Source organism: Bos indicus x Bos taurus, chromosome 9 (genome assembly GCF_003369695.1).
Source record: "Bos indicus x Bos taurus breed Angus x Brahman F1 hybrid chromosome 9, Bos_hybrid_MaternalHap_v2.0, whole genome shotgun sequence".
NCBI classification, from domain to species: Eukaryota; Metazoa; Chordata; class Mammalia; order Artiodactyla; family Bovidae; genus Bos; species Bos indicus x Bos taurus.
In genome coordinates this window covers 40,701,718-40,728,618 of record NC_040084.1, presented here as the reverse complement: position 1 = coordinate 40,728,618, position 26,901 = coordinate 40,701,718, and the positions used below count along the sequence as shown (strand labels likewise).

The 26,901-nt window shown below is 39.3% G+C and overlaps 1 protein-coding gene across 5 annotated transcripts in view; it reads right to left on the bottom strand.

The window, feature by feature from the left end:
• Positions 1–26,901, bottom strand: part of AK9 (adenylate kinase 9) — a 116,963-nt gene that overhangs the window by 45,570 nt on the left and 44,492 nt on the right. For all 5 annotated transcript variants that reach the window (XM_027551232.1, XM_027551235.1, XM_027551233.1 and 2 more), the window contains 12 exons: positions 25,024–25,134; positions 24,859–24,936; positions 22,732–22,815; positions 18,474–18,622; positions 14,421–14,577; positions 13,482–13,596; positions 10,709–10,785; positions 9,102–9,254; positions 5,030–5,119; positions 4,376–4,576; positions 3,906–4,027; positions 305–517 (listed from right to left, as the gene is read on the bottom strand). In XM_027551232.1, the coding sequence (XP_027407033.1) occupies positions 305–517; positions 3,906–4,027; positions 4,376–4,576; positions 5,030–5,119; positions 9,102–9,254; positions 10,709–10,785; positions 13,482–13,596; positions 14,421–14,577; positions 18,474–18,622; positions 22,732–22,815; positions 24,859–24,936; positions 25,024–25,134 (1,550 nt within the window). The remainder of the gene's footprint in view (positions 1–304; positions 518–3,905; positions 4,028–4,375; positions 4,577–5,029; positions 5,120–9,101; positions 9,255–10,708; positions 10,786–13,481; positions 13,597–14,420; positions 14,578–18,473; positions 18,623–22,731; positions 22,816–24,858; positions 24,937–25,023; positions 25,135–26,901) is intronic.

The following is a 26,901-nucleotide window of genomic DNA, read 5'->3' as shown; positions in this document are numbered from 1 at the left end:
ACATCAAAATGATTAGGAAATAAAATAAGCCCAATAAAATTACAAGCAATAAATTCAACTGTGACTTCCTATAAAATACTTCAGCTAAAAAATGTGTTGATTTGATGTAAGGTATTACTGAAGAAATAAAATAGATAATTAGATTATGTTATATTCTAAAAAGTTGTTCTTAAAACCTAGATATTGCCACCATACTGTTTTATTATACTGGTGACTTCACTATTGAGTAAAATGGTGGAGACTGCTAACAAGTCTCTAAACAAGGATGCAGGAGCATTCATCAGGATGGGAATACTGTTTTCACCTTTAATGGTTCATCATGAGCCACATACTCTTCAGGCTGCTCCAAAAACTTTTCTTTAGCTTCAGGACTTGAAAAGTAATAGATCTTTTCTCGGTATTTAGCTGCTTCTTCTGGGGTGCCTGGTTGTAGGACGAAGTTTTCTTTGAGAGCCACTGGACAAAAGTGCTTTGTATCTCCCAAATGCCTTCTCTTCTCCTTAATTATATCTTCATTCTAGAAATATCATTCAAAGTTTGGAGAACACTATTAATGCACTGTTCTCATAATACTAAAGAGGGAATTATAAAAATGCATCTTTGAATAGTATTTAATCCATAACAATATCCCTTTAAAACAATCCACAAAAGACCAGTTCTTGTACTATTTGAATTCATCAAAAAATAAGTTTCTTATATTCCTCTGAGTTCAAATCCCAAGTGTCTTTATTTTATAAAGAAAATGAAGCAGCACTGAGAATGAAGGTGTCCCAAGCCCTTTATAGACAAATGTGTAATAAAAACCCTTGTAATGTGTGGATGGATGCAGGGTCACTGTGAAGTCAGTTTCTAAAATAAAATTATTTCCAAGAAGTAAAAGCTGAGTCAGGGTCACAACTTCTTAGTCATTGAAAACGAAAATGGGCGATGTCTCAGGATTTGCTTTGTTTCCTACTCAGTGGATATATAATCAAATACTTTGGAAAAATTTTATTTTATTCAATTGGAAATGCGATAGATGAAGAAACCATGTGTAAAGTCCCTTAGGGACTCTTGTACTTGAAGTAAGTGAAAGTGAAAGTTGTTCAGTTGTGTCTGACTCTTTGCAACCCCATGGATGGTCCATGGAATTTTCTAGGCTAGAATACTGGAGTGGGTAGCTTTTCCCTTTTCCAGGGGATCTTACCAACCCAGAGATCAAACCCAGATCAAACCCAGGTCTCCCCTATTTCAGGCAGATTCTTTACCAGCTGAGCCATAAGAGAAGCCCAGGAATACTGGAGTGGGTAGCCTATTCTTTCTCCAGGGGATCTTTCCAACCCAGGAATCAAACCGGAGTCTCCTGCATTGCAGGCAGATTCTTTCCCAACTGAGCTATGAGGGAAGCCCTATATTTAAAGTAAAGTATATTTTAAAAATAATTTTGTGTTGTACAATGCATGCTTGCTGTAAAAATATTCAAAACGTAACCACAATGCATGAAGAGTGAACATTTCCTCTCACCTTTCCCTTCCAGTACTGTCTTAACACTCAATCGTTTTATGTGTATTCTTTCAGACTCATTTTTCTCAGTATAGCTTACACATTTACATACAAAGACACAAATTTAGGCACAAATACATTATTTTTAAGATAACAACGAAATAATACTTTGCATGACTATTCTACAACATGCCTTTTTTTCTTCCCCCAAACAGGATGTAAAAAACAACTTTCTGTAAATGTGCAAAACTAATCTCTACTTTTCTTGTGTCACTCATTCAATTTTTGTGTCAGGGTTATGCAAGCTTCAAAATGAGCTGAAAGTATTGAAATTTTTCTATGCTATGGAAGATTTATAACATAAGACTTATCTAACCAACAAGAAAAGCCCTACAACTCCCTACAGTTATTTTTGTTTGTCCAGCTTTTATCTTTTATCTTAAGCACATTTTAGTAATTTGTATTTTGAAAATGCTTTGTATTTTGACTTTAAAATTTGTTAGTATAAAGTTGTAATTTAAAATGAACCTCTTTCAAATCTGATTTCTGTTTCAAATGTTATTTACTCCTCCTTCTTTTTACTTCATTTTATTTGCCAGAGGTTTGTCTATTTTATTGCTCTTGTCAGTAAACCAATTTTTCATTTTTTTTGAAGGTAGGCCTACTGCTTTATTTGGTCTTTTTTTCCTAGTTCATTAATTTTGGCCTTTAATTTCCTTCTTTTTACTTTACTTTGGTCTATTTTGTTATGCTATGCTTTTTTCTCTAGGTTCTTGACTTGAATGACTAATTAATTTCTCTAGTCTTTCTTGTTTTTCAATAAATGCACTTAAGTAAGGTTGCCAGACTTTTAGCAGATAAAAAATGAAGGCTCACCAGTTACATTTGAATTTCAGTTTAAAAAAAGTGAGATATGTGTAGTAATAGTGATAAGGATTGGGGCGTCTTGGAGCAAGGGATTCTGGGAAGATGGTGCTCTAAAGACTCTCCTCATTTCTCTACCACCTCCTCAGTGTTTAACTGCTAGAGCAGGTGGTGGTTGGCCTCTGTGGACGTCTGAGGGCAGACAACTGTACTAACACTCTTCACCACTATGGACTGGATGAGTATCTGGAGACAAGCATCAGAGGGACCAGAGCATCGAGATGGCAAGTCTTAGGAGGAGTTTTCCTGTAGAAATCTGTGGATTTCCTGGGGAATGTTAGCATCAGCAGCTACCACCCTTTGTGGTCTCTGTGGCCTGCAAGAGACCAAGAAGGAGCTGTATGGGTGGGAGGAGTCCTCCCTGACCTTGCATCCAGGCAAGTATGAGGAATTCAGGTAACTGGGCTTGTCTCAGGCCTCAGCAACAAATAGGTGGCCTATCTGTCACTATACTCCTGAATGCTGGGGAGAAAAGTCAGTTTGCCCTTCATAAATTTTGAGGATGTTGTCACCTAAAGCACTCCAGCAAGACTTGTGAACTCCACTGAGCCAAAAAAGAAAAGAAAGAAAGAAAGAAAACAACCACCCCTCTCAGGAAGCCTAACACACACTGGAAGAAGGGATGATAAATTAGGAAGAGTAAAAGTGAGGTAAAGACACTATGTTATCAATGAAGACCATACTTAAAAATTTAAGTTTTTAAAATTACAGACAGCTTGAGAACTGTTTGCAGGTACAAGAAAGACACCATGTTCTTGCAGACCACAGCAGGTCACAAAAGAAAAGAGAGAGTCTAAACATTATTGGGACAAAACCCACACCCTTTAACCACCCTGACTGAGAGTCTCAGCAGTTTCTTAGGATAAAGTATCGAAAGCTATTAGCAGAATCACACTGCATAACATTTTTTGTTTGATACATACATATTTGGATTTAAGTCAAGCAACAAGTTAATTACAAATGAATGTTTGTCTAACCTATTATTTTGCTTTATTTATAAAGACCAGAATTAAAGGAATCACTTCCTATTTTATTATTGATACATGCCTTAATTAGGAGGCTATCCCTTGAAAATAGTTATCAAAATTGTGGTGCCAAGGGAGTAGATTGGTGCCTAAAATGAGTTGTTCCTCTTTGAGAAAACCACTTGTTTTCATGCCATCAGCCCTTCAAAGATGCCATTGTTGTATTTTACATAAAACACCCACTTCTGTTAAATTTATAAAATATTTCTGTCTCTAATATGTATAGATTTTTCCATGGGAAAAAAATTTAAAGTTTTCTCTTTCCTTTTTTCATGGGTGTAACATACTGTCTAAGTAGCTCTGGCATTTCAGAGGTCAAATGAAGCTGAGTGGAGGCAAAATGTGTTGAAAATGTTTACAAATCTGAAGATCCCTGCTTGTTTTCTTGAAGCCTAGAAGTGCCAGTAACCACTCTGGATATGTGCACCTTCAGTGACGTGACCACGGGCAGTGAGCAGGAGAAAAGCCCCCCACCTCTTCCTCTTCCTCTTCTTCCTCTTCTAGCTCCTCATCGACATCGGCTTCAGCCTGATAGTCTTCTGTTTCTTCATCATAATCTTCTATAGTTAACTCCCAAGCAGCATGGTGAAAGGGTTCTTTCAAAAACAAACACAGTTGGGAAGACATTTTTAGGATAAAAGCATATGAACATATTACAGTAGCAAGATTAAGAAAATTAACTGTAGGGCTGGTCTCTTAGCTTACATGTGTAGGCAAATAGGCCTTTCCAAATTCTTTAGGTGACAAGTGGCCAGTTTGGCCAGTGCTGTGTGTCCAATGGCTGATCTGATGGGTGTTCTAGGACAGTTGTTAAATATTTTAAATATCATCCCTGGATATACTGAATGTTTTACTTCATAAACCGTAGGCTTTAAACTTTCACAGTACTTTTAATAATATGGCTTGCTCACGACAATAAATGTTATGATTACAGCAGCCCTTACTTTCCATAATTTCAATGACTTTTTGAAGTAGTTCCTCTGGAGTTTTGCCAGCAATCTCCAGGTTTAAAATTTGAGTAAAAGAGTCACTGATAGCTGTTTCCATCTGTCTCCAGGCAGCATAGAAAGAGCTGACATTCTCTCTAATTGAATCCATTTCAGGAACATCAGGATAACCATCTTCCGGAAATTCAGGTAGTAGAACTTTTGAGTAAAATTTAAAAGAAAGAAAAAAGAGACTTTAAGCATTATATCTTTAGCTATATTGCCAAAATAATTTATAATACTTTTTAAACATTTAAAAGAAATAAACTTAGAGTTCTAAGCAATAATATGCATTTATAAATTCATATTTCAACTATGCTTTGTTCATTGTTTTGGCTGTAGATGAATTGTTACTTATAAATAAAATCCAAATTATTTAGATAATATGAATTTCATATGGCAACTTTTTTAATAAAAGTAGAACATAAAATTTGTTGAAAAACTATTATAAGTTGGCTAGATACACTTTTTAATAAGTTAGGCAAATATAACACACATCAACCAGCATATAACTGGCATAGAAAGAAATAGGTAGGAAATTGGTTTTATGCCTAAAATTGTAAGAGAATATGAAAAGCATTTCTATGCACTACTTTTATTTTATAATCTAACCTGTTTCAGGTAATTCTTTAGTTTCCAGGCCCTCTCTGGATCCTTTTGGAAATTCTGCTCCGACTATAGCATCCTCAGGAGGCTCAGATACTTAAAAAAATATCTAATAGTTAGTGTTTGAGTTTTAAAAACATTATTCCTTTATGAAAATTTTGGCACAAAGAAAATATCAAAAGTTTAAATTGTGTATACTATGTCAAATTGATAATACAGTTCTCACTAGGTAAAGTACTGCTGCTGCTAAGTTGCTTCAGTCGTGTCCAACTCTGTGCGACCCCATAGACGGAAGGCCACCAGCCTCCTCCGTCCCTGGGATTCTCCAGGCAAGAACACTGGAATGGGTTGCCATTTCCTTCTCCAATGCATGAAAGTGAAAAGTGAAAGTGAAGTCGCTCAGTCGTGTCCTGACTCTTAGCGACACCATGGACTGCAGCCTACCAGCCTCCTCCGTCCATGGTATTTTCCAGTCAAGAGTATAGGAGTGGGTCGCCAGTGCCTTCTCTAATTAGGTAAAGTACTGATTTCCCCTAAAACCGAGTTCCCCTGCTGAGTTTATGATTAATCTCTTTATTCAAAACATTATTCCCTTTCTTGTCCCCTCTGACCTCATTTCTGTGCTCAGTTCAGTTTAGTTCAGTTCAGTCGCTCAGTCGTGTCCAACTCTTCGTGACCCCATGAATCGCAGCACGCCAGGCCTCCCTGTCCATCACCAACTTCCGGAGTTCACTCAGACTCACGTCCATCAAGTCAGTGATGCCATCCAGCCATCTCATCCTCTGTCGTCCCCTTCTCCTCCTGCCCCCAATCCCTCCCAGCATCAGAGTCTTTTCCAATGAGTCAACTCTTCGCATGAGGTGGCCAAAGTACTGAAGTTTCAGCTTCAGCATCATTCCCTCCAAAGAAATCCCAGGGCTGACCTCCTTCAGAATGGACTGGTTGGATCTCCTTGCAGTCCAAGGGACTCTCAAGAGTCTTCTCCAACACCACAGCTTCAAAAGCATCAATTCTTCGGCACTCAGCTTTCTTCACAGTCCAACTCTCACATCCATACATGACCACAGGAAAAACCATAGCCTTGACTAGATGGACCTTTGTTGGCAAAGTAATGTCTCTGCTTTTGAATATGCTATCTAGGTTGGTCATAACTTTCCTTCCAAGGAGTAAGCGTCTTTTAATTTCATGGCTCATTTCTGTGCTAAGTGAACACTAATCAACCAGAATCAGATAACATCATTAATGTACATACTCAGGTTGTTTCTCCAGGGCAAGATGAGCTAACAGATCCCTGGATCATGAATCACCAGATACTCATAAAAAGATTCATAAACATGGAGAAGGAAATGGCAACCCACTCCAGTATTCTTGCCTGGAGAATCCCAGGGACAGAGGAACCTAGTGGGCTTCCATCTATGGGGTTGCACAGAGTCGGACATGACTGAAGCGACATAGCAGCAGCAGCAGTGTCCATCTTACCCATTGACTAGGGCTCATCCCCATTCAGGGCAGGGACTGTCTTGCACACATTTGTTCACTGTACTAGTCTCATATCTGGTCTCTTTGTATACTGGCTCTTAGTAGACCCTTGGTAAATATCTAGAAGTCACACATTCAACAGCCATTTATTGAAGGCTACCAGTAGGTTCGAGGGATACAAAGGAAAAAACAACAACAACTGCATTTAAAGAATTCCTCCTAGTGCAGGAGGTAGACAAAGAAGCATAGTTACAGGGGGAGACAGGGAGGGAAAGGGATGACTGGGAGTTTGGGGATGGTAGATGCAAACTATTACACTTCAACACATTTAGGATGGATAAACAACAAGGTCCTATTGTATAGCACACGGAACTATATCTAACCTGGGATAAATCATAATGAAAAAGAATATTAGAAAAAAAAAGAATGTGTATAACTGAATCACTTTGATGTACAGCAACTAGACTTCAATAAAATGGGGAAAAAGCAAAAAAAAAAAGAAAGATTCATAAACAGTAGGCATCCTGACCCCCAAAACAACGATTAAGAAATGTCACAGGATGATGATTAACTGCCGATTCTTTGTTCTTCCCCTTTGTGCATGAGCTAAGTTGCTTCATTCATGTGCGACTCTTTGCAGCCCTATGGACTGCAGCCCACCAGGCTCCTCTGTCCATGGGATTCTCCAGGCAAGAATACTGCAGTGGGTTGCCACACCCTCCTCCAGGGGATCTTCCTGACCCAGGGATTGAACCCATGTCTCTTACATCCCCTGCACTGGCAGGTGAGTTCTTTACTACTAGTGCCACCCGGGAAGCCCTCTCCTCCTTAAATGCCCGCAACTCAAAGACCAAGTTGGAGTGGATCTCAGGCTTGTCTCCCACTCCCTCCCTTGGTGTCCTACTACTAAGCCCTTACTTTGCTGCAGACATCTGCAGTCAGAGTTTAGTTTTCTACACTGCAAACACACGAACCCACTGGTTGGTTCCAGGGAGGCATAAAAATACATAATAAAATAAAGCAGAAAATGAAGAATATTCTTAAATACACAAAAGGATGTTGACCAGAATAATAATTATACATACAGTTCTGATAACTGTTGTTAAATATCATTCAAATGTCTATTCACATGGCATCAAAAATGCCTGAGCATTCTTTTAATTTCTTGACATACCCATAAAGATATTCCTAAATACTGTAAAGTGGCCAAAGTCTCAGTTGTGGGTGTAGGTGTGGTGAAACTGAGGAGAATCTCAACTAATAGCACTTTTGAAGATACAGATCAACAACTGCTTTCCTGGATAATAAAAGACATGATTCACATACAGATCTAGTGTAGACAGTTTCAGGGAAGGAAGGACTAATTATCTTTCTTCTCACCCCTTAGTCTTTCCTAGTTCTGAGACACAAGTTTTGTGTGTCTCACACACACACACATATATATTAACAAAAAAATGTATATATAGCCATTCTGTAATATTGTGCAAACTGTCCTGCAAGTTAGCTAAAATAATAGTTGGGTCCTCTTTCAATAGAATCTATAATGTTTAATACTCAAGAGAAGAGGGAGTAATTCAACACTAATTGTGCTTCGAGGCATTTATGAGCCCTGCTTCCACCACCTTGAAGTGCCTGATCTTGCTGCTTAAGTCCACTCTCCAGTCATGAGAGTGACTCTCATTGCCATATAGACTCCTTCTTGCCCTGTCCCAACCCAACAAACTGGACATTTGAGGAGGGCTGGCTTCATGGGTATATAAGCTGTGTGGGTGTCCTGTATCTCTTGCCCAGAATGGCCCCATACTTAGTTTAATGCACTTTGGTTGTCATTTTGATCTTTGAACCGAGTTTTGTAAGCAAAATCCAAAGGGACTCCAGCAGGACAATAGGGCACACCTGTGAGCAGAGATCTGTCTGCCATTCTTTGCCATCTCATTCCTATGAGCGTTCCTGATACCCCATCATGAGCACAGAATTCTAAGAGGGCCCACGATGTGTGGGAAAAAGTGTGACTTAGTGATTTGGGGATGGGAAGATGCTGACAGGCCTGACCATGGTTCCCCTTCAAATTAGAACTTGCTCCAGATGCAGAATGAAGGTAATGGCATTTAAAGAGACATGAATGACTATGGAACCTCATCACATCCTTTCTTAGGTTTGCATTTAGAAGTGGCATTGGGCAACATAAAGATGAATGGTAAAATTCATGCTTAAGAACTTAAAATTTTAATTTTTTTTAGAATGACTTTTTTTTTTAAATGACTTTAAACAGCAAACATAAAGTACTATGACAAGTTAAGAGAGACCGTGGAAGGAAAGAAAGAGCTTTATATTCTTGTACTTTTAATGAGTCTTTTTTCCTTTGAACACTGTGCCCCCCAAATTATATAGCAGACCCTGACAAGAGTGCCAGGACCAGGGCAGAGCACTCAGCTTTCTTACCATACTTTCAGCCACCTGCTGCTTTCTGGGGCCACATCTCTGCAATCTCAACCTGCTTCCACTTTATACCACATCAACAGACATACACACACATGCACACAAACATGCCAATAGGCAGCAGTGGAATTAAGGACGCACTCTTTAATAAAAGTCTAACCTGATTCATGTTCTGTTTCTGGGGCCTCAAAAATGTCAGACTCCTCGGGTAAGAACCCCCTGGTCTCCTCAGCAACCTCAGGGGCCTCAGACCCTTCGTGAAGTTCAGACTCCTCAACTTCAAAATCCTCAAAAGCCTCGGCTTCAGCTTCTTCTGCTTATACAAAAAATGAGAAGAAATAAATTATTTAGTTTAAGTCAGCAGATATTTAATTGGGAACAACCCCTGGAGCATGATGCTTAATGAAAAAGATAGATACAGTCTCCCTATATTATATCTATTAAAATGGAATATAAAATATATTCCCAAATATATGCCATAGCATATAGCAGTCCCAAATATTGTAACAGTAAAAGACAGGAAACAGCCCAAATGTCCATTTAATAGGGAATGGCTATTCCTGCACTATCTGATACATAGCCACAAGCCACATGTATCTACTGAGCACTTGAAGTGTGGCTAGTCCAAACTGAAATGTGCGGTGAGTGTAAAATACACAATGACTTCAGAGACTTTGTGTGAAAAACTGAATATAAAAACATATCAATAATTTTTGCATTGATTACATGCATGAATCAATGTTAATTAAATTTAACATCATTTGCATTATGTTAAAATAATAATTTGGATATAATGTATTAAATAAAATATACAGTTGGTTTTCTGAATCTTCAGGTTCTGTATCCATGGATTCAACCAACCACAAATTGAAAATATTCGAAAAAAATTTTCAGAAAGTTCCAAAAAGCAAAACTTGAATTTGCTAGCAACTATTTACATAGCATTTACATTTTATTAGGCATTATAAGTTATCTAGAGATGATTTAAAGTATATGCCAATGTGTTTAGGTTATACACACATACTATGACATTTTATATAAGGGACTTAAGAATTTATGAATTTTTGGTATCTGCAGGAGTCCTGGGACCAATTCCTGATGGATATTGAGGGATTATTGTAATTCATTTGTTTCTTTTTATTTTTTATGTGCTTACTAGAAAATTTAAAAACATGTTGCACATGCTGGTCCTGCCGTGTATCCCTCTTACAAGGTGGGTGAGTAGGTGTCTGTGTCAGGAATCCATTTTTTATGAATTCATTACTGCTGTGATCATACAGTGCATTATCCAAATTGGAACACAACGAGAAGGAGAGGGAGTCAAACAGATATTTCAGGAACCTGGGCATAAACCTGGACTCTAACGGGCAAACTGGGAAACATGGTCACTCTGTTTATGCTGCCGCTGCCGCTAAGTCGCTTCAGTCGTGTCCAACTCCGTGCGACCCCATAGACGGCAGCCCACCAGGCTCCCCTGTCCCTGGGATTCTCCAGGTAAGAACACTGGAGTGGGTTGCCATTTCCTTCTCCAATGCAGGAAAGTGAAAAGTGAAAGTGAAGTTACTCAGTCGTGTCCGACTCTTAGCAACCCCATGGACTGCAGCCTACCAGGCTCCTCAGTCCATGGGATTTTCCAGGCAAGAGTACTGGAGTGGGGTGCCATTGCCTTCTCTGCACTCTGTTTATAATTCTCTGTAAATACTGCAACTTTGCAGTCACAACACAAAATCAAATGACACATTATTAATCATATAATCTTGTGTTTGCCTTTTGCTTTTGCAGTCATAGCTTCCAATAGCTTTCGATTTTCTTCTTCTATTCTTAATGCCTCTTCCTTGACTTTTCTGAAATGAAAAGGTCCAAAATGTAGTTATCTTTGGAAATTCAAATATCTTACAATATCATAGAATTTAAGGCTTATAATAGTAAAAATAAAGAATAAATCATTTATAATATTCACTATACTTTTTACTTTACCACATAAACATTTAATTTACTCATATTGAGGCTAGTTAATGTTCAGAATTTTTTGTGTGTTTTGGGGATCTTTTTTTGGTAAGGAAAGTTAAAATGTTGTATTTAAAAAACTCTGGCTATTAATTAGGAAACCTGGAAAAATTGATAAAGAATTGTCTAACTCTCAGCTGGTATCATTTTCCCTCTGATTAAATGAGAAATGTTCACAGCATAGAGTTAAGTGAAAAAAGGTATAATATAAAACTATGTATAATACAAATTTTTTATTTAAAATGTATATAAATGAAGATTAAAAGACTAGAATAAAGTGAATCAAACTGTTAATAGTAATTATCTATGGATGGTGGCATTCTGACAGCTTTTAAATTTTATTTCACATTTTTTGCACTTTAAAGATTTTTCTGTATGAATAAGTTGAAAATTTGCAAATTTCCTTTGTATTCAGAAAATTAATTTATTTTCTTTTCAACAAAGTAATGATGAAATTTAAAGAGGTTTGGGATAAGGGAATCTGTTTTTCATTAGGGTTGAAGAACTAGGAATTTAGCCCTCAGGTATTGGCATACTATTACACAAAGAAACATGTATAAGAATGTTGACTGCATTTTTAAAAACAGTATCAAAAAGCTGTATCGAGCAGTCACCAACAGGGGACCAGTTAAGTGGAGCAGAGCCCATTCATGTGAGTAGGCCACTCTGGACAGTCTTCTTCAGACTGTTCTGTAGGTGGGTCATTCTCTCATACTCAGTGTTCTTTCGGTGTCCTTTTCCCCTTCCTTTGAAAATCTTTACACATATTCTCTTCAAATATATCACTACACCTCTCCTCCCAACAGTGTGTACCTTGGTTTATTTATCTTTGGCTGTGCCGGGTCTTTGTTGCTGCACCCGGGCTCGTCTCTAGGTGTAGCAAGCAGGCGCTACACTCTCGCTGTGGTGCTTGAGCCTCACATTGAGGTGGCTTCCCTTGTTGCAGAGCATGGGCTTTAGGGTGTGTGGGCTTCAGTAGTTGCAGCTCACAGACTCTAGGCTGTGGGTTCTATAGTTGTGGTACGTGGGCTTGGTTGCCCTGAGACATGTGGAATCTTCCCAGACCAGGGATTGAACCAGTGTCCCCTGAACTGGCAGGCAGATTTGTAACCACTGGACCACAAATCCTGTTTCTTGTTAATAGGAAGTGTTGTCTCACTATATTCTAAACCCTGTGACCCTGTGATCCAGACTGAAGTCTTAGTGTAATTTGAGTTCTCTTGTTCATCACCCAGACCTTTGAGACTACTGAGCATTGTTTCTGCATGGCTTCCCTACTTGGTAGTGTGTGAACTGGCAATTCTTCTACTTTTCTAGTTAGGTAGGGCTCTTTTGTGATGCTTTCCTCATCCAAAACCTGGATACTATATGTTGCGGCTGCTAAGAATCTAAAATCTGACAAGGAGGAAGAAGAATTTTGCTGCCAGTTTCTAGCTACTTCCATATACTACTTGGGTAGATCAAAGACAAATGGTGATAAAAGAAATTATCTTGCATTTGACCAGCACATTTGGAAACTAATGCTGGAAAACAGGTACAATCAGCATGTCTGTAGATATTTGGCCAAAAATGTAATTCTAAATCCTATACATTTTATCTCTTTTCCAACCAAGTTGCATTGCATCTCTGACCAATTTTTTTTAAAGTATTTAATTAATTAATTTATTTGGCTGCACCAAGTCTTAATGTGGCATGTGGGATCTAGTTACCCCACCAGGGATTGAGTTGACATCCTCCATATTGGGAGCTCAGAGTCTTAGCCACTGAACCACCAGGAAGTCTCAAGAATAAGCATTTGATGTTGAACCTATCAGTTATGAATAACTAGTCTTGTTCTTGGGAGAAGGCAATGCAACCCACTGCAGTATTCTTGCCTGGAGAAACCCAGGGACAGGGGAACCTGGTGGGCTGCTATCTATGGGATCACAGAGTCGGACATGACTGACGCGACTTAGCAGCAGTCTTGTTCTTTACCTTATGTAGAACTTAGTCAAGCTTTGAATTTAAGTCATATGACACAAGTGTATTTTCACTTTTTATATTATTTCTTTGACCTGTGGATTCTAGTTAGTAAAATTAAGTCACAGATAAATAGAGTAGAAAATATATACTTTCTCTGTGTTCATTAAAAAATATATATTTATTTGACTACACTGAGTCTTAGTTGCAACATTCAAACTCTTAATTGAGGTATATGGGATCTAGTTCCCCAACCAAGGATCGAACCCAGGCCCCCTACATTGGGAGCTTGAAGTTTTAGCCTCTGGACTATCAGGACTTTTTTTCACAATGTCTTTTGAAAGTAAACATTTGGTTTAGAATGTCTGATTTGGGACTGTGAAAATATCCACAGCTATATACTTTAGAGATTCTGGGAATATTTATGAAATTACTATTTTTCTTAGAATTAGAATTGGATCTTGTTAGTAGGCCTGTTTTGATGTTAAAGGCATTTTATAAATATAAATCATAAGTAGATTTTTAACAGTTGTAAAAGGTTAATTAATCTCATTTATTGTGCCAGGCAGATTACCTTGCTGCTTCTTCCTCTTTTCTTTCCTTTAGTAGTTCATCTAATAATCTTTCTAAAATCTTAGAGTCAATTTCTTGTTTATTCTCTAAATACAGTCTATTATATAAATATTTTCCTGAAATACAGATAAACAGTAATATTAATTTTAAAGCTCTATAAAATATAGTGAGATTTATTTTGGAAATTAGAAATGAAAAATTATTTCTGTCTATATCCAAATATACTTTCCTTTAAGTATTTATCTAAATAGAGCCCAGATTTTTTCAGACCATCTTAAATCCTTCTAAAAAGGTATATATTATACTATAAGTAACTAAAACATAAAAAGTAGTATAACACAGTCTCCCCCTGGAAATTCTCTTTTCAAATATATTTCCTTAAGATGCAAAATAACAATATTTTTGGCTCCCTTATCAAATATTAGTTGACTGTATATGTGTGAGTTTATCTCTGGGCTCTTTGTTCTGTTTGATTGGTCTATGTCATTTTTTTCTGGTAGTGCCATAATTTTTTATTACTATAGCTTTATACACAGTGACAGAAATTAAAATTTAGTTCTGCTATCTTTATCTACTTAGTATTTCCCATTTGAGGGGAAAAAGGATTAATAGATAGTTTTGCCCTCAGCCTTATATATTTTTCATTCAGAAGTTATAATGCTGACTGGGATGAGGGTTGTTAAATGCTCAGCTCCAAAGAATAATGATAAGAGTGTACTGGAGCATCCAGTGACCCAGCATACCATCCGTGGCCACCTACTCAGTGGTTGGATGTTTCCTTTTGTGTACCTCTAGGTCATGAAGGGACTGCTGGGGTGGTATTTGTTGTATCCAGGGAAGGTGGAGAGTTTTCCATTTTATAGTTCATAAAAATATAAACTAAAAATATTATCAGCAGTAAAAACTTCACTCTGAATTGACATGATAAGTATTTACCAACCATTGTTTTCTGTGTCTGATAAACAGATGACTAAATCGGGTAGAACTCCTTTGTCGACTAAGACCATCCAGAGTTCTTTCACAAGAGGGCAGTTGTCCAGTATCCATCCTCCATATTTGGGGGCACCATAAAACCTATTCTTGTTTTCTTCAACTACCTGTGAAAAATGACACACTGAAATTACCATCATAGGCATCCAAGTCAAGGATGTTACCCTGATATGTCACTTTCCTGGACCTTAACCAAATATCTTTTGAGTTCTTCTGACTTTCAGAAGAAAAAAAAAGAGCCACTTAATTTTAAAAGAGAAACAATTTGAAAGCACTAAAGCTGTACATTAAGAACAAGAAGCAAAAGCCTCTGTTAAATAAATATAACAAAACATGCTTGCTATATCTTACTCAGTATTACAGAACCTAGATCCTGATTCAGAAGGTCAAGGGCAGGGCCCATGAGTCTGTGTTTCTAACATGGTCTCAGGTGACAATGGCCCCTGGTCTACTCTACTCCCTGGTCCCTGGAGTCACCAGGTCTGTGCTCAGTCTGCCTTTTTAAGTGACAATGCTCTTTACTTCCCTTTACATTTTTAGCCTTTAAAGTGAGAGCTGAGAGGTCCTGAGATGTTTACTAACAGCTATAGAAAGAAACTGATTCAAAACAAATCTTGCAGGTGCTTTGTGAGTTCTGCTAAACTATCCCCCACCTGCAACCCAATTATAACAACTTCAATACAAATGTGGAGATTAGTGATGTGGGTCTGTGAATACACCAGTTCCGAAGGTTTTAAACAAATCTGTATGCAATCAGGAAGTCACAGAATATTAGAAGTCAAGGGAAAGAAATCTTGAGAGGACCAGTGTAACCCTTTGGCTTATGCAGATTTACCTGCTTTTTGAAATTTCCATCTGAATGAAGAGCATTTGGGGCAAAAAAAAGAATTTTAAACACTTGGAAAAGTTTCACATGAGAGAATTAGGAGGGAAAAGCTATAATGAAGTAGTATAAGTGAAATAAGTTAGAGAAAGACAAATACTATATGACCTCATTTATTGTGAAATCTAAAAAAACCAAATTCATAGAGAAGACATTGGTGGCTGCCAGAGACAGAGGAAAAGGTGGGAGGAAATGGGTGAAAGGGTCAAAAGGTAGGGCTTCCCTGGTGGCTCAGCAGTAAAGAATTCACTGGCAATGCAGGGGCCGCAAGAGATGCGGGTTTGATCCCTGGGTCAGGAAGGTCCCCTGGAGGAAGGCATGGCAACCCACTCCAGTGTTCTTGCCTAGAGAATCCCATGGACAGAGGAGCCTGGCAGACTACAGTCCATAGCATCACAAAGAGTTGGACATGACTGAAGCAACTTAGCACGCACACATACATGGTCAAAAGGTACAAACGTCCAGTTACAAGATAAATAAGTACTGAGAGTGGAATGTACAGCATGGTAACTACAGTTCACATGCCATGCACATGGGTGTGAGATATCTCTTCAAAACCCTGCTTTCAATTCTTTTGAATATATAGCTGGAAGTAGGTTTGTTAGTTCATGTGGTAGTTCTGTTTTTAAAAAATAAACTTTACTTTTAGAACAGTTTTATTTTTTATTAACTTAATTTCATTTCTTGGCCATGCCATGAAGCTTGTGAAATCTTAGTTCCCCCACCAGGGATTGAACCTGGACTCTGGCAGTGAAAACCCTGAGTCCTAACCGCTGGACAGCCAGGGAATTCCCTTTAGAGCAGTTTTAGATTCACAGCAATCTTTCTGTTCTATTTTTTCCATTGCCCTATACAACTGTATGTCAAAATAAAAAGTTTAAAAAAGCCACTTGTAACCAGAGCATTTTTATCAGTCTTTTTTCATGTAAAGAAGTCCTTTTTATTAATAAACTTACTATCATACTTAGATAAGCCTGCAGTGTGCCTGCAGTGCCACCTGAGATCTGGGAGACCTGGGGTTTGATCCCAGGGTTGGGAAGATTCTCCTGGAAAAGGGAAAGGCTCCTCGCCCCAGTACTCTGGCCTGGAGTCCATGGGGTCACAAAGAGTCCTGACAGGACTGAGAGATTTTCACATCATACTTAGAAATGTAGCAACATAGATGCCATATTAACACTTTCAAGGAATAGGAAGTTGCAATTGAGAGAAATCTATAGTTTGAGGTAGAAATTCCGTCTTAATTTTAAATAATCTTTGTTTGAACTTCTTGTGCTGTTTGGAAAATGTGAGAAAAGATCACCATAAAAGCTCATTTATTGAGCACTTCTGTTCAGTTGCACTGAAAAACGCAGAGGGAATGAAAAAGATAACTGATCTGGTATTCTTGCCTTGAGGTGCTACATTTAATAGGCATTGATGGACATGTAAACAAAGTTATAATGCTGTCAGTTCAGTTCAGTCCCTCAGTCGTGTCCAACTCTTTGTGACCCCATGAACCACAGCACACCAGGCCTCTCTGTCCATCACCAACTCCTGGACCATAGCCAAATTCATGTCCATTGAGTCGGTGATGCCATCCAACCATCTCATCCTCTGTTGTCCCTTTCTCCTCCTGCCCTCAATCTTGCCCAGCATCAGGGTCTTTGCCAATAAGTCAGTTCTTCTCATTAGAAGTTTCAGCTTCAACATCAGTCCTTCCAATGAACACCCAGGACTGATTTCCTTTAGGATGGACTTTGGATCTCCTTGCAGTCCAAGGGACTCTCAAGAGTCTTCTCCAACACCACAGTTCAAGAGCATCAGTTCTTCTGCACTCAGCTTTCTTTACAACTCTCACATTCATACATGACTACTGGAAAAACCATAGCCTTGACTAGACAGACCTTTGTTGACAAAGTAATGTCTCTGCTTTTGAATATGCTGTCTAGGTTGGTCATAACTTTCCTTCCAAGGAGTAAGCATCTTTTAATTTCATGGCTAGAGTCACCATCTGCAGTGATTTTGGAGCCTAAGAAAATAAAAGTCTCATGTTTCCACTGTTTCCCCATCTATTTGCCATGAAGTGATGGGATCAGATGCCATGATCTTAGTTTTCTGAATGTTGAATTTTAAAGCCAACTTTTTCACTCTCCTCTTTCACTGTCATCAAGAGGCTCTTTAGTTCTTCACTTTCTGCCATAAGGGTGGTGTCATCTGTATATCTGAGGTTATTGATATTTCTCCCGGAAATCTTGATTCCAGCTTGTGCTTCTTCCAGCCCAGCGTTTCTCATGATGTACTCTGCATAGAAGTTAAATAAGCAGGGTGACAATATACAGCCTTGACGTACTCCTTTTCCTATTTGGAACCTGTCTGTTGTTCCATGTCCAGTTCTAACTGTTGCTTCCTGACCTGCATACAGATTTCTCAAGAGGCAGGTCAGGTGGTCTGGTATTCCCATCTCTTTCAGAATTTTCCACGTTTATTGTGATCCACACAAAGGCTTTGGCATAGTCAATAAAGCAGAAATAGATGCTTTCCTGGAACTCTTTAGCTTTTTTGATGATCCAGCACGTTGGCAATTTGATCTCTGGCTCCTCTGCCTTTCCTAAAACCAGCTTGAACATCTGGAAGTTCACGGTTCACGTATTGCTGAAGTCTGGCTTGGAGAATTTTGAGCATTACTTTGCTAGCATGTGGAGAAGGCAATGGCAACCCACTCTAGTACTTTTGCCTGGGAACTCCCATGGATGGAGGAGCCTGGTGGGCTCCAGTCCATGGGGTTGCACAGAGTCGGACACGACTGAGCGACTTCCCTTTCACTTTTCACTTTCATGCATTGGAGAAGGAAATGGCAACCCACTCCAGTGTTCTTGCCTGGAGAATCCCAGGGACAGGGGAGCCTGGTGGGCTGCCGTCTATGGTGTTGCACAGAGTCGGACACAACTGCAGCGACTTAGCAGCAGCAGCAGCAGGGTACATTACATATTAACAGTGTTACTGTAAAATGCACGTGAATTAGGAGGCTATAGATTTCAACACTGCCATATGGGATTCAAATATAATTGTACATATACCAGGTTAACATTTTCTCAGATACTGTGAAATCAGAGATAAAAATAAAGATTCTGGATTTCTTACCTCTTGGAGAACTTCATCTAAGATCTCAGCAATTTTTTCATGTGGCTGTTCAAAGTTCATATTCTTTGCCATTTTTACTGTCTCATTTATTATGGAAAGAACTTCTGGATGATCAGCAGTTACCTCTTCTATCTCATAGTCTGTTACATCTAAAGTAAAGTAAATCAATACATTAATGCCCTTAATAATTTTAGTAGACAATGTTATTTGCAACAGAACATGATCGTAAATACCTAACCCAAGGAAGCACTCTTTGTGTTACTGCTGAACATGCCAGAAAAAGGGAGAAATGAACTAGAGAGGAAATAAGTCTGGAATCACAAAACAGTAGAATAGTGGCTTAAAGCCAGTGCATCAGAACAAAAGCATATGAGGCAAGAAAAAAACTCATGTCAGGCAGGAGTAAAAACTCAGAAAACCGGGGAGAAGAGGTAGGAAGCAAAGGCTTCCAGGAGTCAAGCTAAAAGACAGGCAACTAAAGAATGAGTCAGAAAACAAAATAAATGCTTTCAATTAATAATTGTTTTTATTATTTATTGTTGGCTGTGTTGGATCTTCGTTGCTGTGCGGGCTTTTCTTTAGTTGGGGAAGAGTTCTAGCCGGGGGCTTTTCTCTAGTTTTGAAGACTTCTCTTGTTGTGAAGCATGGGTTCTAGGGCATGTGGGCTTCAGTAGTTGCAGCACGTGAGCTCATTAATTGCATCTCCCGGGCTCTAGAGCATAGGTTCAATAGCTGTGGTGCACAGGCTTAGTTGCTCTGTGGCATGTGGGATCTTCCCAGACCAGAGACTGAACCCATGTCTCCTGCACTTGCAGAAGGGTTCTTTACCACTGAGCCACCAGGGAAGCCCTAAATTGTATGCATGAGACTACATGGGACAATAAAAGGAGAGGGGGTGGGCAAGAGAATGGGAAAAAAAGGTAGCATAGGCTGGTTTTTCAGGTGTTAGCCTTGATTCCTGCCTCACTATGTGCTGAATGTTTTCTTACATGGCTGAGCTGGCTTATAGGCTGCACCATGATATAAACATTTATCCATGTGTCTAACAGGACATGAGATTGGCAGCGCCACCAGACTGTGGAGCAACTCTTCTACCTCGGCCTTTCCAGTAGTGCTTTCTGAGCTCCATCCATCAGGGTCTCCTGCCAGAGCCTAATTGATCCTCTTGCAGAAAAAATCCCAAAGGACTTTTGAGGAGCAACTTCCTGCTGCTCTCTCTGTCATGAAGTGAGAAGTCCATTCTCAGAGATACAGAAAACCAGCAATTCCTGGATAGTCAGACGTAAGAACCCAAGATCTCATAGCCTGGGAAAGGGGACATGAGGAAGCAGAAATAGCCAGGCAAAAATACTAAATGTGCCACAAGATACTACTTGCCTACACAATATCCAGTTCTCCTTTCCCGTAGTAACAGAATGCTGATTTTGTTAGGGTCAGCAATGTGCCTAGCTGTTTAAAAACACTACATCTCCTAATTTCCCTTATATTGATAGTTTCACTCGTAGATAAAATGCAAGAAGAACTTTTTGGGGGTGAGTCTTGTTGTTTTCTCTTTAAAGAGGAATAACTCAGCAGTGGCCACAGGACTGGAAAAGGTCAGTTTTCCTTCCAATCCCAAAGAAAGGCAATGCCAAATAATGCTCAAACTACTGCACAATTGCACTCATCTCACATGCTAGTAAAGTAATGCTCAAAATTCTCCAAGCCAGGCTTCAATAGTACGTGAACCATGAACTTCAGATGTTCAAGCTGGTTTTAGAAAAGGCAGAGGAACCAGAGATCAAATTGCCCAACATCTGCTGGATCATCAAAAAAGCAAGAGAGTTCCAGAAAAACATCTATTTCTGATATATTGACTATGCCAAAGCCTTTGACTGTGTGGATCACAATAAACTGTGGAAAATTCTGAAAGAGATGGGAATACCAGACCACCTGACCTGCCTCTTGAGAAACCTATATGCAGGTCAGGAAGCAACAGTTAGAACTAGACACGGAACAACAGACTGGTTCCAAATAGGAAAAAGAGTACATCAAGGCTGTATTCTGTCATCCTGCTTATTTAACTTCAATGCAGAGAACATCATGAGAAACGCTGGGCTGGAGGAAGCACAAGCTGGAATCAAGATTTCCGGGAGAAATATCAATAACCTCAGATATACAGATGACACCACCCTTATGACAGAAAGTGAAGAAGAACTAAGGAGCCTCTTGATGAAAGTGAAAGATGAGAGTGAAAAAGTTGGCTTAAAAGCTCAACATTCAGAAAACTAAGATCATGGCATCTGGTCCCATCACTTCATGGCAAATATATGGGGAAACAGTGGAACAGTGGCTGACTTTATTTTTCTGGGCTCCAAAATCACTGCAGATGGTGATTGCAGCCATGAAATTAAAAGATGCTTACTCCTTGGAAGGAAAGTTATGACCAACCTAGACAGCATATTCAAAAGCAGAGACATTACTTTGTCAACAAAGGTCTGTCTAGTCAAGGCTATGGTTTTTCCAGTAGTCATGTATGGATGTGAGAGTTGTAAAGAAAGCTGAGTGCAGAAGAACTGATGCTCTTGAACTGTGGTGTTGGAGAAGACTCTTGAGAGTCCCTTGGACTGCAAGGAGATCCAACCAGTCCATCCTAAAGGAGATCGGTCCTGGGTGTTCATTGGTAAGACTGATGTTGAAGCTGAAACTCCAATACTTTGGCCACCTGATGAGAAGAACTGACTCATTGAATTTGCTGGGAAAGATTGAGGGCAGGAGGAGAAGGGGATGACAGAGGATGAGATGGTTGGATGGCATCACTGACTCAATGGACATGGGTTTGGGTGGACTCCGGGAGTTGGTGATGGACAGGGAGGCCTGGCATGGTGCAGTTCATGGGGTTGCAAAGAGTCAGACATCACTGAGCAACTGAACTGAACTGAATTGACTGAACTCAGCTGGATGGAGTGCTATTTTTTTGTCTCTTGCCTTTTCTCTCTTCTTGCCCATTGATGTAACAACTGGCACACTAGCAGCCATCTTGTGAATTATTATGGTAGCCACATGCCAGGAATGACAGAACAGAAAGACAGATATCCTATCTTTCCAATATTCTTGTTCATGAAAACAGTATATCACATTCTTCTATCTGTGTTTCTGCATGTCCAACTGTTCATATTATAGTAGTCTTTAAGACAGAGTAAAGGTTTCCCTGATAGCTCAGTTGGTAAAGAGTCCGCCTGCAAGTAGAAGACCCTGGTTCGATTCCTGGGTTGGGAAGATCTTCTGGAGAAAGGATAGGCTACCCACTCCAGTATTCTTGGGCTTCCCTTGTGTCCCAGCTGGTAAAGAATCTGCCTGCAATGCGGGAGACCTGGGTTTGATCCCTGGGTTGGGAAGATCCCTGGAGAAGGGAAGGGCTACCCACTCCAGTATTCTGGCCTAGAGAATTCCATGGACTGTATAGTCCATGGGAAGTGGAGGGGGGGTGGTGGGGCAAAGAGTTAGACATAACTGAGTGACTTTCACTTAAGATAGAGTAAGTTGATATTAATAAGATTTTTAAGTAAAAAAGTACATGGTTATCCTTCAAAATTCTAAAGGAATTATTTGTGATTTTTACCACAGTATAAGAGAACCAATTAAAAGACATTTACGTGTAGCAGAACCAATACAATATTGTAAAGTAATTAGCCTCCAATTAAAATAAATATATTTAAATTAAAAAAAAAAGAAAGTTATGACCAACCTAGATAGCGTATTAAAAAGCAGAGACATTACTTTGCCAACAAAGGTCCATCTAGTCAAGGCTATGGTTTTTCCTGTGGTCATGTATGGATGTTAGAGTTGGACTGTGAAGAAAGCTGAGTGCCAAAGAATTGGTGCTTTTGAACTGTGGTGTTAGAGAAGACTCTTGAGAGTCCCTTGGACTGCAAGGAGATCCAACCAGTCCATCCTAAAAGAGATCAGTCCTGGGTGTTCATTGGAAGGACTGATGTTGAAGCTGAAACTCCAATACTTTGGCCACCTCATGTGAAGATTTGACTTATTGGAAAAGACCCTGATTCTGAGAGGGATTGGGGGCAGGAGGAGAAGGGGATGACAGAGGATGAGATGGCTAGATGGCATCACCGACTCGATGGACATGAGTTTGGGTAAACTCCAGGAGTTGGTGATGGACAGAGAGGCCTGGCATGCTGCGATTCATGGGGTTGCAAACAGTCGGACACGATTGAGCGACTGAACTGAAGAGAACCAAATCACCCTAGTAATAATTTACCTTTTTTGGAATCCTTCTTTAGATCTCGACTAGAGTCTTGCTGACTTCTTTGACGTGTAAACATTTCACTTATTTCTTTTTCATCTGAAAATAAAACTCTGTTAAACACATAAAGAACAGTACTTAAACTGTAGGTGATTCCTAAGGAAGATTGTGGTATGAGCCCAAGGACCCAGGACTCAATGCTCCTAATTCCTTAAAAATTTAAAATAACAACCATAATAAACAAATAGGTAGACATATTTATCAGCAGTAGAAAATACAGATAAGAAAACCAGGAGTAATTTCAGTTTCATATGATGCCAATGGATGTAAATTGGAAAAAAATAAAATTTTCCCTTCCTGGTGTCACAACAGACTCTCTTGCTCCAAGAGGTAAAAGGTGTGTTTATCTCAGACACATGGGGGAGAGAGGCTGTCTTTTACCACGGCACACCAGCAGTGCTGGTGATCCTCTGGCAGTGAGTAGAGGTACTGATGATGTTGCTACATTGGACGGCTTCCCCTAAAGAGGGAACAGGTAGTACGGGGGAGGGCCTCTCTGTGTACATATTGGTGCTGGGAGCTCTCCAGGAGCAGAGATGGGGTTCCCAGATGTCACTTGGCAAAAATGTTAATGTCCAGGTCCTTCTGTGAAGTGTGTGTGTGCGTGTGCATGCAGGCTGGGAAAGGAGGAATGCCATATATGATTCTGCCAGTGCCCAGTTCAATTCCTACTCAGCTTGAAATAAACACAAGGCAAAGACACATCTGTCTGAATCAGGAGGAGGAACCAAATAAAGAAGATCAGCCCTACATTATACAACACACTAAACTGTAGATGGAGTTGAAAGCTAAATACAAAAAGGCAGCACCAACTTAAAAAAAAAGTATATATGAAATCTCCGGTTGAGAGGAAGACTTTTAAGCCGGAAAGTAAATGGAAGAAATTAACAAATGGAAATTAATTATTTGACTATGAAAATGTGAAAAACTCTGCTACCTCAAAGTCAGCAAGATGAGTTAAAAGACAAACCACTCAATTTGGAAAAAAAATATGAAAAATAAGTGACTAATACAGAACATTTATATTAAAACCATATAATTGATACAACAATTTAGAAAAATGGGCAAAAGACAAAAATGGTCACCTCAGAAAAGAAGAAATATAAATGGCTAACACAGTATTACAACACTAAACTTCAGAAATAGTCAAATAAAAATTAAAATAATATTTAAAAAGAGAAAATACTGAAGAACCTAGGACATGTAGTTTGCATATTCCTGATGGGAACATAAATTGAAACTTTATGCAAAGCAATTTGACTCTCTATTGCTTCTTACTCATTAAACTAGTAACTCCATTTGTGTCAACATACAGGCAAAACTTTGTATAAAAAATACAATGGAAAAAAATTCTTTGAATTTTTTAGTAGCAAAAATATAAGTTTTCAATGTAATGAACTAGTTAAAACTAATACCTCTAAATAAAGAAATTATGCAGTAATTTTAAATGATGGTTAAATTATTTTCTAATGAAATTATGTAATTAAATGTAACACAAATAAAAAATAAAAGTAGTTTACTTTGTATGCTCTTGATTATGTTAAAATATAAATGGAAAAGTTTTAGAAGAGTGTAAAGTGAAAGTGTTAGTTGATAAGTCATGTCTGACTCTTTGTGACCCCATGGACAATTAGCCTGTTAGGCTCCTCTGTCCACGAAATTCTCTAGTCAAGAATACTGGACGTGGTAAATAGCACTAAATGATAAACACTTCACAGCTACAACTCTGGGTTTATGATGCTCTGATTCCAGTCCATTAAAGGAAGCAGAGAGCTTTTAAGAAAGAATTTGTTATTGTACAATAATGATTGTATCGTGTTTGGAAAGATACAGAAAATTTTGTAGAGCGTTCCAATAGTATTAGACTTGTGTTCTGTTTTCTCCTTCATTCTAGTAGATCAATTTCTGTTCTACAGCTGGTCAGTTTAAATCTGTAAGAGAAAAACTTAACTTTTTTACTCCTAAAGTTTCCAATTTGAGGGTGAGGGGAGGATAAGTTTAAGCTTCAATATAAACATGATAACACATGAAATAAATGGAAATAAGATCTACACGCATGGCATTAGCAGCTCATTTTGTTACCATCTTTATCATCTGACTTCATTTTGGCTTCTTCATTGTCTTCTAAAGAGCTTTCTCTTTGGGATTCAAAAGTGAACACTGCAGTGAAAGAATAAGACGCTCCATCAGCTAATCTGTTTATACTAGGAAAGATTTGGCCAATAACATTAGCAACATTTTCTTTACCATCTTCATCAAGTGACGACTGCAATTCTTCTGCACTTCTGTATTCATCAGTTGGGACTTCACTTTCCCTCCTTTCAGATTCTCCTCGAAGGTCTTTTGAAGTTGACTGAGCTGTAAGATAGTAATTGACTGTGTTAGCAAAAGGTAGCTGGGGGGCAGGTAGACAACCTTGGGCATGTGAGTTCTAACTGAGTCAATGTGACTTTTGCGAATCATTTGCTTTCCCTGTCTCAGTTTGAATCATTTGATCTTCCTGTCTCAATTATTACTGGGCAAAATGAGGATCATTAAACTAAAAACACAGTTGCAACATCAAATAAGATAATGGGTGTCAACAAGGAACATAGAAAAGGTTTGGCACCCTGGAAGCCTGCTCCATGTTAGCTCCCATCTTTTGTGTTATTATATTATATAACTTTCTATGTTAAAAAGCCTCAATATTCTCCACTGGCAAAATTTCTTAAAAAATATGTTGGAGTAAAATCCCTGGCAAAAAAATATACAATTTTTAAAATTTTAAGAAGGGCTATGCAGAGTACATCATGAGAAACGCTGGGCTGGAGGAAGCACAAGCTGGAATCAAGATTGCCGGGAGAAATATCAATAACCTCAGATACGCAGATGACACCACCCTTATGGTAGAAAGTGAAGAGGAACTAAAAAGCCTCTTGATGAAAGTGAAAGTGGAGAGTGAAAATTTGGCTTAAAGCTCAACATTCAGAAAATGAAGATCATGGCATCTGGTCCCATCACTTCATGGGAACTAGATGGAGAAACAGTGAAAACAATGTCAGACTTTTATCTTTTTGGGTTCCAAAATCACTGCAGATGGTGACTGCAGCCATGAAATTAAAAGACACTTAAAAAAAAAAAAGACCCTTACTCCTTGGAAGGAAAGTTATGACCAACCTGGATAGCATATTAATAAGCAGAGACATTACTTTGCCAACAGAAATCTGTCTAGTCAAGGCTATGATTTTTCCTGTGGTCATGTATGGATGTGAGAGTTGGACTGTGAAGAAGGCTGAGCACCGAAGAATTGATGCTTTTGAACTGTGGTGTTGGAGAAGACTCTTGAGAGTCCCTAAAACTGCAAGGAGATCCAACCAGTCCATCCTGAAGGAGATCAACTCTGGGATTTCTTTGGAAGGAATGATGCTAAAGCTGAAACTCCAGGACTTTGGCCATCTCATGCGAAGAGTTGACTCATTGGAAAAGACTCTGATGCTGGGAGGGATTGGGGGCAGGAGGAGAAGGGGACGACAGAGGATGAGATGGTTGGATGGCATCACCGACTCAATGGACGTGAGTTTGAGTGACGTCCGGGAGTTGGTGATGGACAGGGAGGCCTGGCGTGCTGCGATTCGTGGGGTCGCAAAGAGTCGGACACGATTGAGCAACTGAGCTGAACTGAACTGAATCTTATTGTCTGGGGGCTTACCTGGTGGCTCAGATGGTAAAGAATCTGCCTGCAATGTAGGAAACCTGGGTTTGATCTCTGGGTTGGGAAGGTCTCCTGGAGAAGGGAATGGCAACCCACTCCAGTATTCTTGCCTGGAAAATCCCATGGACAGGGGAGCCTGTCAGGCTACAATCCATGGGGTTGCAAAGAGTCAGACAGGACTGGGCACACATACCAGCTTCCCTGGTGGCTCAGCTGGTAAAGAATTTGCCTGCAATGCGGGAGACCTGGGTTTGATCCCTGGGTTGGAAAGATCCCCTGGACAAGGGAAAGGCTACCCACTCCAGTATTCTGGCCTGGAGAATTCCATGGACTGTCCATGGGGTCGCAAAGAGTCGGACAAAACTGAGCGATTTTCACTTCACTTTCACCTCAAGGACAGGAGCTTCAGGTGTCTTGTTCACCCCTGTAGCTCA